Here is a 12,927-nt window from a genome sequence, read left to right as displayed (position 1 = left end):
CATAATATTATGAGAATAAAGTAATAATATTACGAGAATAAGGTCATAATATTATGAGAATACAGTCATAATATTATGAGAATAAGGTCATAATATTATGAGAATAAAGTCATAATATCCGACTTTTTTCTCATAATATTTTGACTTTATTCTGGAAATCTCAGATATTTTTTCCCTCAATGTGGCCCTAATACTCCGTAGTACATTTGCTCTTTGTCCCTCACTGCATTAGACTTATATACTATATACTTAGACTATAAACTGTGTTACCTTCATCACAATGCTCAAATGTTTTGCGGCTCCAGACAGATTATTATTTGGTTATTTTTGCCTAAAATGGCTCTTTTGATAGTAAAGGTTGCTGACCCCTGCTCTAACTGCAACAAAACACATTTACCAACACACGCTAATTAACACATTATATGTCGTTTACTTCATTCGTACAAAAACTGAAATGTAAAAGCGACAAAATCCCCGTTTTACTGGGTTTATATCCTGGACTATGTCTTGGTAGTTTGGTTGCCTGGCAACCAGCGGAGACTCCAGAAAGTTTCTGGTCCCAACCAGGTAAAAGTCTGTTTCAAAACGACGAATTTTCGGTTTTACACTTCTGTTTTATGCGGATTAAACATAAGAGATGTAATATGTTAATTAATGATCATAAGAGGTGCTGTTAGGAGGATTTTGTGACTGTTGGGTTGAGCCAGGATAGCTGTTTTTCCTGTTTTCTGTCTTTGTGCTAAGTTAAATCAAGTCTGAGGGCAAGTATCAATCCGCTCATCTAACTCTCTGTAAGAAAAAGTATAAACATATACCCAAAATGTCAATTATTTTTTATCCATAATATCAGATGTTCACCTTTAGTTCTCAGCTCACAGTTACACTACAGAGGAGAAACACTGTCTCGTCCAAGCAAAACATATTTTGGCATCTGACAGTTCCACAGAGAGCATCATCACCCTGGTATAAATAAGAAAGGAGAATCTTCATAAAGGCTCGTATGCATAGTAGTATACGCTAATGTCTATCTTTTCTTTACCTAATATCTATTCTGCAGTCAGTCAGTATTAACCAGTTTACATTAAGAGGAGTGACATCCATGCGTGTGTGCTTGGCTCTTACAGCAGCTATACATACTACACTGGTTGGAAACACAAAAGCAATAGTTGCCGATACTGTAACAGTCAAAGCAAACCATCCGGTCCTCAGAGAGGAAAAAAGACCTGATTGGTCACCTTTATGACAACATTGTAAAAATGAGAAACTGGATGTGAAGCAGGGGGGAAGGGGGGAAGAAAAATCAAACACTGATGTGGATCAACACTCTCTTCTGAAAACCAACAAAATGAGGTACAAGGTCGAAAAGCAAGTCAAATGTTTCTTGGCAACAATTTCATCCTGTAAAGATTAAACGAACGATGCTGAGGCAACTTCCTCTGACAAAAATTGTTGGTCAACAAGCTGTTAAATTAAAGGATGAGGCTGGCAATATTCTCTATATTCTTAGTGTCAATAAATACCATGAAAAACCAATACCAGCTATGAACTGATTCTACTAAGTATTGCCTATGTGGCCAAATACTGATCTCTGATACCTTAGACTCGGTACATATTGGTGCCTTCAAATGTGGTCATGTTTACCGTGTTCACGCCCCCCTCTTGTGGTATTCACAACCTCGTAAATGGAAAGTTTCTGAAAACTCTGAGTTCACGAGTTGTGATACGTTTGTTGACGTTGTCAGAAATGGCGGAGGCCATGGAAGTTAATTCTTTGGTACATAATAAGTTAAAGGTCCCATATTATGCTCATTTTCAGGTCCATACTTGTATTTGGTGTTTCTACTAGAACATGTTTATATGCTGTAATGTTAAAAAAACCCTTTATTTTCCTCATATTTTGAGCCTGAAAATGCCTGTATTTACCGTCTGTCTGAAACGCTCCGTTTTAGCGCATTTTGACGGAATTGCAACAGAATTGCGTTGCTAGGCAACAGTTGGGGTCCATGTGTACTTCCTGTCAGCTGATGACATTCACATCCACTGCAACCAGGAATATACTGGGACACATTTAGAATGTTTTACGTTTAAAATTGTGTCAAGGGTCTAAATATTGTATATTCGTGACATCACAAATGGACAGAAATCCTGACAGCTTGTTTCAAATGCAGAGTTTCTGAATACGGGCTGTGTCTATTTCCCTGTGGATTGAGTGTTTCGATACTTTCACAGTATTTATATAGGACTTAAGCCTGCTTTATAATAAAAAAACTAAACTCTCACTTGAATCTAACTTTTTTTATAATATGGGACCTTTAATATATCGTAATTTTAGTCTGTTTTTTTTCCCGTAATTTTATAATATGTCTGAGGAAAATGTTGATATTCCAAACGGCCTCATTTTTTTCCTCTGTCATTATGCATTTTCATTTCCTGCATTATGTTACCTGCTTGCTAGCTTGCTAAATAGTTAGCCTCTGTGGCTTCTAGATGCCGACAGTAACGATAATATTGCCATTGCTTAGCAGCGGTGTTCTCACGTTTTGAACGCCAAACATATTGTGTACATGACTTCCCATGTTGTAAACACAAACTCACGAGTATCATTTGAAGGCACCATAAAGATGGACAACATGACGGCTCCCCAAAAGTGAAGCCAAAACATCTGAATCGCCCCCTGGTGGCTGGCTGCAGTATAGCCAGGTCATAAACCCCGGCCCCTCCATGTTAGTGGATGGGACATGGGCCAAATTAAGAAGTCAAAGATGGTTTCTGTCATTTTAGTTAGATCTTATCACGCTGATGTATGTTAAAGTGTTGTTTTTTTTGATAAGTTTGGTTTTAATTAGTTATTTGATGCTATAAAAGGGGGTGAGACGTCATGATTGGCAGCTGATCACTACTGTGCAGACTCTGGCTCCAAATGACGTCAAAATCTCCAGATGGCTGCTCCTGTATCTGGGATATTTTTGCTTCACTTCTGCACAGTGGGAGGAAGTGGAGACGCGTCATCCATCTTTATATAGTCTATGCTATGAACATAGACGCTGTACTTTTTGTATCAGTCATATATACACCATCCTGCTGCCGTGAATACTCACTGGAATACTAGTTGTGTATTTCTCCACAGCTGAAAGTAGTCCACAACAACATCACTGTTTACTCCTGTTTGAGTAATGTTCACTACAAACTACAGCAGCCAGATGTTTTAGGAAATTACTGAGCCTTTTCTGAAAATGAAACTGTGTATTTGTGAGCTATTTTTAAAGATTTACATCTTCAGTGGGAACCAATGGGCTACCACAGACACGGTAGGGAAATCTTGAGTTCCATGTAAGAAAATACAGAATAATGCCAGCCTCATTCAGGGAAGAAATATGTAATTGTAAAGAGCATTTCCTTCGCAAAAGTATGAAAATCTTGCACAGAAAGTGGGTCTGGAAAATGTCAAGGTGGGATACTTTGAAAACGGAGATAATGACAGCAGCTGGACTTTTCTATTGTCCAGACAGCATGGAGTTTCCATTCACAGGCTTAAGATAAAAACACACAACCTGTGAAGGAGAAATGAGGAGTGAGTCCAACATAGCTAGTCCTAAAAAAGTGAAGAATCAAATGAAACACCGTGAACAAGTAGTGCCAACATTAACACACCAATAAAAACCCGCTAAAAACCTAAACCACTAAAGACCATGAAGGCGGAAACGGGGTGGAGATGGAGAACAAAGAGAAACAGGTGGGTAAAGGCGTTGATGATGAGGTCCTTGAAGTCGGGAGGGTCAAAGGTCAGATTGTATGAGCAGAGAAGCAGCACCTGTGAAGAAGGCATGAGCAGAGCAGAGCAAGACGATCGACGACAGACGACAGACACAAGCGCCTGTTTCCTGTTTGTCTTGTTGGTTGGATTAAATCGGTCTGTTTGTTTTGCATCCTTAGTGTTTTTGTCCCGAGACAGCAACATGTGGATGTGCCGAGTCTCAAAATAAGTTTCTACTGCTTTAGAGACCAAAATCTTTAGTATGAAAAAGAGCACAGAGTTTGTTTTTGATTGATGCCGTGTTGCATCTCTTGAGCTTCAAGGTTCGGACTTCCAACTCTCTCCTCAGTCTGGATGGGAGTCTGCTTTGCAAAGCCCCAATTTGTCTTTTTTTAATATTTTTTCTTGAAGTTCAGGGTCAGAGAGGCTGAAAGTTTTCAATCCACTCCTGCAGCCTCCTGGTCAAGGCTGGAGTCGTCTTCTTTATTTTTTCCTTTCAGCTGCTGACAGTTCCCACCCAAACAAACTCAGTCAGTTTCACAGCTGCAGACCTGGGTTTAGATGTACTTGGAATATATTTTTTAAGGTTTATCCCTTTTAGGTACCAGATGGGTGGAGTTTTCCATACAGATTGTTTGTCCAGAGGAATCACAATATTCCATTTAAACTGCAGGACTGTTTGAAATATCTGCATGCAGTAAATCCCACCCATCTGGTCCACTCGAGCACTTTAAAACAAATGCTAGGAAATGTTATTCAGGGTTTCTAAGGATTCAGATTTTGAAAATTTTAATTTCTTTTGATGGTTTTGATATAATTTATACCAAAGAAGGCCATATTACTATGTAGATATAGTCTTTGTGCAAGCTAGGAGTTTAAAATCATAGAAAAGTAGTTGTACGGGGCGTTCTTCTTCTACATATTTCCAGATCTGTGCAGGAACCCTGATTAGCACGACTTCAGCCAGGTCTGCAGCGCATTGTTCTTTGCTAAAACTTGGGCTGGTAAAGAGCGACGCGTCCGCTGAGGCAGCCCGAGGCCAGCTGGCAGTGCGTCGGGGAGAACTTGGTGGTGAGCACCACGTCGCTGTGCGAGTAGATGGAGCGGATCTCCCTGAGGCAGCTGGTCTGGACGGGCATGCAGTCGATCAGCTCGCCGCAGCTCTCGTCGAAGGCCAGCAGGCGGACGCCGTAGCCATACGGGGAGCAGATGAGTCGTCCGTCCGGGCTGAAACACAACTCTTTGATGTAGCCCCGGCCAACGTTGGCCTCCTCGATGTAGTGGGTGAGGCGGAGGGAGCAGCGGGGGGAGACCAGCGGGCGGGTGGGCGCTCCCTCCTGGAACTCATACACACACGTCCACTGGAGAGAGAAGAATTTGATACGGGTCATTTAAATGTTTGGATATCCTGAATTAGGCCTTATTCCAAATGGAGAATTTTCTGATTGAGACATGTGGGATTAGTCGATATTATTCAGGTTTTAGGAGCATTCTTTGGACACGTAAACAGAGTATTAGGAATATGTGTCTCAATTGGGTTTTTACGTAGGTTTGCAACACACGGCCTCTTGCCTGTTTACGTCCAGCTCTCTGTGCGTTGAACACAAACTAATCAGCCGACAGTTTGCAGAGATGCATGCCCAAAAGAAAAGCCCACATTTCTGGTCGGAAGAAGAAACACACATACTTCTAAACATTATGAAAGACTTATTTTATTTATCATCATCATTATAGTGTTTATTTTACTCTATTTTATTTTTTATATTTTCTACATTTTATTGCTGATCATTATTATCTTTTTTATTCTATTTTATTTTGTCAATTTTATTATTTTAATAAAATCAGCTTATTTTGTGTAGTTTCATAATTTTTGTTTATTTATTTTGATTTCCTTGTATTTTTATTTATCTTTTATAATTTTAAATACCCATCTCTTATTGCTTTCTTATTCAATGAACTTTTATATTGGTTGTTTTGGCGTGCATTAGTCTCTAAATCCATTTTTAACACTATATTTTTGTCAATCGTCTGTACAGCACTTTTAATTGCATTTTACTTGTTTGAAAGGTGCTATATAAATAAAGTTTGATTGATTGATTGATTGGATATCAACAGATTTTTTAATATTTGAAAATATCGCAATGCCGACCTTTTCAAAAAGGTGGTTGAAGGAATGAAAGAGGGAGGCTGTGTTCGCACGGTCGAACAAGTCCGCCACCGGTTACGTTAACTGGAGTATATTAATCGGAGTATGCACGCCGGCATGTAAACAGGAATATTAGTGGAATACTCATTTTCATTAGCCATGTAAACAGCTTAGTAGGAATATTGTCTTCTTCGGATTAATACTTTGTGCATGTAAACGTAGTCAGTGTCTGAAACTGCTAATCATGTTGGTGGCGTCACTGGACCAACAGAGACACCAACCAACCATTAGTGGCTGTCTGCTGGTGATGATTCACATAATCATTCAACAGCAGAACTCCACTGAAGGAGTACAAATTCTCTTATATTCTTCTTTAAGAATGAATTTGGACATAGAGAAAATTAATATTTTGACAGAATGATCTGCTTGAAGTAGCCACAATAAAAGGCAAACTAAAGTCGTAATATTCTTTACTTTAAATTTAGTAAATGGCTGTTTGTGTTTAGACAATTATCATTTGTGAACTTTGGTTTCTTTTGTTAAAACCTTTGTAGTAAAACATGTTTATATAAGGTATTTTAAAAGTATTGTTAAGGTATCGGTAACAAAACTCAGGTATTGCTTCGACATAAGTATAAAAAATACACCGTTCAGTCAGTATGCTGCAATTCCTATAGTGCACCAACAAAGGTGATAAAGTACGTCATCGATGTATGTGCCTAAAAAGGTGTCTCACTTTGCTTTTTAGCTCTATAAAACATGGAGATGGAGACGAGGTGATTAAATAAACTAAATTTAGGATCATCTCTTTCAAACATATTTAAGATAACAGGTGTTTCTCACCTCCTGGTCGTCCATGTTGCTGGAGCATCGGATGAGCGTGGCCCAGCCTTTCGGATGGAGCTGCAGGGAGGTGATGCAGTTCCCTCGGTCTCTCTCTCCGGGGATCTCTGGAGTCAAAACCTCCAGGCTGTTTCTGGGAGAAAGACCTGCGAGAACAAAGTTAAGTCATTTGAACGTTATAGTCTTCATCTTTATTACTTTGGCAGGACTTCAGATGACATCTATTATTCAGTTTTACACCGTGATCGTCTCTGACCTTCTCTAGGAGGGTGGATCTTGCTGGAGTCATTTCCCTGGCGAGGAGTTCCAGCTGACCTGGACGCTGACGTGCCTCCATCTACAGAAGCACAACAGTGTCACAAATCATTTTCTTTAATCTAATAGCTAAAAACTGTGTGAAATAATTATATGAAATGTGAGCAGAATGTTTTGTTTTTTAAAGTGTTCAGGGTGACGGTGATCTGACCTGAGCTGAGGGGCGTCCGTCGTGCTCGCAGCATGCGGTAGCTGCCCACCTCGAGGGACTGGGTGAGGTCCAGGTCGTGGAGGATGAGCAGATACCCCGAGGAAGTGGAGATGAGCATCTTGGAACAGTCGGGCGTCAGACGCATCCTCATCAGGTAACGGGTGTGGAAGAACTTTTTGTGCGGGCAGCCGTCCTCTGTAAACCTGCAGGGGAAGGACGTTTACAGACGGCTTAACAGGCAGTTTTGATGTCTTAAATAATTCAGTGTGATGAAAAATGAGGGAAAAATTCACGGTGAAACTGGTTGTCTAGAGTTACAGAAACTCATCATCTTTGGGTAGTTCTTTAGGAGAGAATAGGGTTGAATGAATATAATATATTAGGGGTTTTGGACTGTTTATTGGATGAAAACATCACCGTGGTCTCTAGAAACTTGACATTTTTGGGACTCTCCAATTATTTGATTAATCAAAAAATTATTATTATTACTATAATAATGAATGTTTCCTTATGATATCATAAAGGCAACATAATGTATACAGTACATATGTAAACATTTTATAGTATTTGTTCGATCACTGATCATTTCAAAAAGAGAATACAAAGACATATTCACCTTAAATATTCCTAATTTTCAACATCTACACACACAAACCTGTTAGTGTCCCACGTGATAACGTTTCCGTCAAAGCCAGACGTGACGAGGAGACGAGTGTTGGTGTCGTACTCGATGTTCTTCACCCAGCTGGCGTGGCCGTGCAACGAGCAAACCTTTGAGTTCAGCTTACGGAGATCCCACAATGCAATAGTGGTGTCGTCGGAGCAGGTGGCAAACAAACGATTGTCCAAAAACCTGCAGGGCACAGACAGACAGTCAGTAAGGGGATTCATTTAGTATTCTCCGCAGACATGATTCAAGACGGCAGCATGTTTTTATCGGCCTCTGCACTTCATATCCTGACACTTTGACCAATAAAGACGATTTAAGCGATCATGTCGCCATCCTGAATCTTATTATGTTTCACTGCTTTGAGCTTCAACTCCCTCTCGGTCCCTTCCCTGGTGTGAGATGCAGGATGTTGCATGCTGACTCTATAAACCCTCCCCGGATGATTTACGATTAGAGAAATGCACCTTATGTTGTTGACGCAGTCCTCGTGGGCCTCCGTCAGGGTCTTGATGTGTCTGGATGAGATGGGATCAAACAGCAGGACCTCAGTCTGCTCGCAGGCCACAGTCAGCACCGACCTGAGCACAGCAGACAAACCAGAGACGCTCGTAAACATACAAGAGGAAGAGGATCTATTTGGTCGTGTTATAGAAGAATCTTTGTTTTGGAACATTATCCTTATCGTGCTTTTCAACACATACACACAGTGGCCACAAGAACAACTTCTAACTTAGATTCAAGATATATGATTTAAATAATACATGAAATACTCAAAGAGATAATAGCACACTCACATAAATATATTTTGGAAGTATAAATGGGAAAATATTATAGCATCTATGTATATATAAATAAGGAAAAATGCCCAATCTCCTTACAGTTGACTGTGATGCAAAAGCATTGTGCATCAACAGTTGTAATAGTGTGAATACGGTTATTAAAACTGTGTCATAACATGACATCAGATGTACTGTAGAGGATTCTGGATGTTTTCATCGCCTGCTAAATAAAAAAAAAGAAGCATTTTCCACAAAAAACCTTCATTGTGCAGGGAGGATGTGTGTTTTGTCCTGCTGTCACAATGAGTCCACAAACACAGTAGGCCCAGACTGGACAGCTTGACCTGGTTTCACTGCAGGATTTAGTAGCTGTCTGGTCACTGAGGCTTAAACCCCGCATGTAGTCATTAGTTGTGCTTACTGTGTGAGTGGCTTTTGCAAGACTTTCGAGACATGCATGAAATTCAAATTGTTATGTTTTGGTAGATTGTCAGTTTATAACTAAATCTGTAATGTGTTTCAACACAAATATAAATCAAGTGGGCTTTCCTGCATGCATTATATGAAGTGGTCCTTGGATGGTGAGGTGTTCAGAGAGATGGAAGCATATATTGATGATGCAATTCAAGCACTTTCCAGGCAATTTTACCCTTGTTTTGCTTACTGTGAGTGGCTTTTGCAAGACTTTCGAGATATGCATGGAATTCAAATTGTTATGTTTTGGTTGTCAACTAAATCTGTAATATGTTTCAACATAAATATAAATCAATTGCATGCATTATAGAAGTGGTCCTTGGATGATGAGGTGTTCAGAGAGATGGGAGCATTTCAGTATGAATTGATGATGCAATTTACTCTTTTATCCAATGCACTGTATCACATTTCAAAGATTTCCCAGGAACCCTGTGAACCCAGTGCTTACTGTGAGTGGCTTTTGCAAGACTTTCGAGACATGCATGACATTGTTATGTTTTGGTTGTCAGTTTATAACTAAATCTGTAATGTGTTTCAACATAAATATAAATTAAGTAGGCTTTCCTACATGCATTATATGAAGTGCACCTTGGATGGTGAGGTGTCCAGAGAGAGATGGAAGCATATGAGGATGAATTGATGATGCAATTCAAGCAATTTCCAGACCCTTTATCCAATGCACTATATCACATTTCAAAATATTTTGCAGGAACCCTGTGAACATGACCTCTGGGTGAAAGGCCTAACATCATCATTAGTTGTGCTTACTGTGAGGGGCTTTTGCAAGACTTTCGAGACATGCATGAAATGTCAGTTTATAACTAAATCTGTAATGTGTTTCAACATAAATATAAATCAGTGGGCTTTCCTACATGCATTATATGAAGTGGTCCTTGCATGGTGAGTGTTCAGAGAGATGGAAGAAGCATATGAGGATGAATTGATGCAATTCAAGCACTTTCCAGGCAATTTTACCCTTGTTGTGCTTACTGTGTGAGTGGCTTTTGCAAGACTTTCGAGACATGTATGGAATTCAAATTGTTATGTTTTGGTTGTCAACTAAATCTGTAATATGTTCAAACTAATAAATATAAATCAGTGGGCTTTCCTGCATGCATTATATGAAGTGGTCCTTGGATGATGAGGTGTTCAGAGAGATGGAAGCATATATTGATGATGCAATTCAAGCACTTTCCAGGCAATTTTACCCTTTATCCAATGCACTGTATCACATTTCAAAGATTTTCCTGTGAACCCTGCGAACAAGACCTCTGGGTGAAAGGCCTAAAATCATCATTAGTTGTGCTTACTAAGCGAGGGGCTTTTGCAAGACTTTCGAGACATGCATAGAATTCAAATTGTTATGTTTTGATTATCAACTAAATCTGTAAAATGTTTCAACATACAAATATAAATCAATTGCATGCATTATGTGAAGTGGTCCTTGCATGGTGAGGTGTTCAGAGAGATGGGAGCATTTGAGGATGAATTGATGATGCAATTTTACCCTTGTTGTGCTTACTGTGTGAGGGGCTTTTGCAAGACTTTCGAGACATGCATGAAATTCAAATTGTTATGTTTTAGTAGATTGTCAGTTTATAACTAAATCTTTAATATATTTCAACTTTTTTTCCAAGTTTATAAATCAAGTGGGCTTTCCTACATGCATTATGTGAAGTGGTCCTTGGATGATGAGGTGTTCAGAGAGATGGAAGAAGCATATGAGGATGAATTGATGCAATTCAAGCACTTTCCAGGCAATTTTACCCTTGTTGTGCTTACTGTGTGAGGGGCTTTTGCAAGACTTTCCAGACATGCATGGAATTCAAATTGTTATGTTTTGGTTGTCAACTAAATCTGTAATATGTTTCAACATAAATATAAATCAATTGCATGCATTATAGAAGTGGTCCTTGGATGATGAGGTGTTCAGAGAGATGGAAGAAGCATATGAGGATGAATTGATGCAATTCAAGCACTTTCCAGGCAATTTTACCCTTGTTGTGCTTACTGTGTGAGGGGCTTTTGCAAGACTTTCCAGACATGCATGCAATTCAAATTGTTATAACTAAATCTTTAATATGTTTCAACATAAATATAAATCAGTGGGCTTTCCTGCATGCATTATATGAAGTGGTCCTTGCATGGTGAGGTGTCCAGAGAGAGATGGAAGCATATGAGGATGAATTGATGATGCAATTCAAGCAATTTCCAGACCCTTTATCCAATGCACTATATCACATTTCAAAATATTTTGCAGGAACCCTGTGAACATGACCTCTGGGTGAAAGGCCTAAAATCATCATTAGTTGTGCTTACTGTGAGGGGCTTTTGCAAGACTTTCGAGACATGCATGAAATGTCAGTTTATAACTAAATCTGTAATGTGTTTCAACATAAATATAAATCAGTGGGCTTTCCTACATGCATTATATGAAGTGGTCCTTGCATGGTGAGGTATTCAGAGAGATGGAAGCATATGAGGATGAATTGATGATGCAGTTTACCCTTTCATCCAATGCACTGTATCACATTTCAACATATTTCCCATGAACCCATGTGAACATGACCTCTGGGTGAAAGGCCTAACATAAAGAGCCCAGAGCTCGTCTTACCCGTCCGGAGAGTACTCCAGGTTGAACACGGCTCCGTGTGTCTGCGTGCTGAGGTTCACAGACTCCGCAGCCGGGTTCATGGAGCAGTATAAACTGGTCATTGTCCTGAAGTTCTCCCTGGCTGGGTCCACAAACACCCCCCGTCTTATAGTCCTGCTCTGCAGCCAGGAAAACAGGCTGTTCCCCCGGCGGATGATGCCCTCTCCGGTGCCCGTCTGCTGCTCCTGCTGCTCGGTGGTCGGATCACAGCGCGGCGGCTCCTCTCGCTGCTCCCCCGCCGGAGACCTCGCTCTGCGCTCCGGCCTGGTTCCACCGCTCCCCGGCGGTGACGGAGAGACCCTCGGAGCGATGTCATCATCCCCGTCGGAGTCGTCGATGTCCGGCTCGTCCTCTTTGTCGGAGCCGCTGTTGTTGGGCCTGTCCTGCTCCTGGTCCTGGTCCTGGTCCTGCGGAGACTCGTCGGCGTCCTCGCTGTCGCTCATTGTAGCTTCTCACAGCCCGTCTGAGGTTCACTGTCTCCGGTCACCTACCGAGCATCTAACCGCGGCTTCTCCCGGGTCTTTATGTTGCCATGGCGGCGGATCTTTACCTGCTAATGATATCTTTAGTGAGACTTCTCTCGAGCGTCAACACAAACACAGCTAGCTTAAAATAGACCGGAAGACCACAGACTTTTAGCCCTTCAAAATAAAACTTCCACATGAGTTTTACATGTGCTTGTTTGTTAAATAAAACAAAATCATGTTAGAGTTATTTATTGTTCATTTTAAATTGTTTTTGTATTCAAGTTTTGGTGAAACACATACAATATACACACATATACACACAAAATTAATAATAAATAAGTACATTTAATAAGTTAATTAATTAATTAATTAATTAATTAATTAATTAAATTAAATTAAATTAAATTAAATTAAATTAAATAAGGACATTTAATAAGTAAGTAAATAAATAAATAAAATAAAATAAATAAGTACATTTAATAAGTAAGTAAGTAAATAAATAAAATTAAATAAAATTAAATAAAATTAAATAAAATAAATAAGTACATTTAATAAGTAAGTAAATAAATGAAATGAAATGAAATAAAATAAAATAATTAAAGTAGGTAAACAATTGGAAATTAAAAAACAACAACGTCAATCCAACAAAACAAATAAGGAGGCTCAGTCGTGACG

At 39.6% G+C, this 12,927-nt stretch overlaps 1 protein-coding gene across 1 annotated transcript; it reads right to left on the bottom strand.

Annotated features, from left to right (window-relative positions):
- Positions 1-4,149: 4,149 nt before the first annotated feature.
- wdr32 (WD repeat domain 32) lies at positions 4,150-12,417 on the bottom strand. Its single transcript, XM_037746326.1, has 7 exons — positions 11,747-12,417; positions 8,344-8,457; positions 7,865-8,062; positions 7,210-7,412; positions 7,000-7,080; positions 6,744-6,889; positions 4,150-5,115 (listed from the first exon to the last, which is right to left on the bottom strand). The coding sequence occupies exons 1-7, from the start codon at positions 12,226-12,228 to the stop codon at positions 4,744-4,746; spliced, it is 1,596 nt and encodes a 531-aa protein (XP_037602254.1). The 5' UTR covers positions 12,229-12,417; the 3' UTR covers positions 4,150-4,743.
- Positions 12,418-12,927: the final 510 nt, after the last annotated feature.

This window comes from Sebastes umbrosus, chromosome 16 (genome assembly GCF_015220745.1).
Source record: "Sebastes umbrosus isolate fSebUmb1 chromosome 16, fSebUmb1.pri, whole genome shotgun sequence".
Taxonomy (NCBI): Eukaryota; Metazoa; Chordata; class Actinopteri; order Perciformes; family Sebastidae; genus Sebastes; species Sebastes umbrosus.
The sequence above is the reverse complement of the archived record's forward strand: the minus strand, read 5'-3'. Positions and strand labels throughout refer to the sequence as shown.

What these genes read in the sequence shown, in the direction of transcription:
- wdr32 (XM_037746326.1), bottom strand. Translation starts at nt 12,228, where the DNA reads ATGAGCGACAGCGAGGACGCCGACGAGTCTCCGCAGGACCAGGACCAG. An exon ending in ACGGACGCCCCTCAGCTCAG is followed by an intron (nt 7,081 to 7,209) that starts GTCAGATCACCG and finishes GTGCTTCTGTAG; the next exon opens with ATGGAGGCACGTCAGCGTCC. An exon ending in GATCCACCCTCCTAGAGAAG is followed by an intron (nt 6,890 to 6,999) that starts GTCAGAGACGAT and finishes TTGTTCTCGCAG; the next exon opens with GTCTTTCTCCCAGAAACAGC.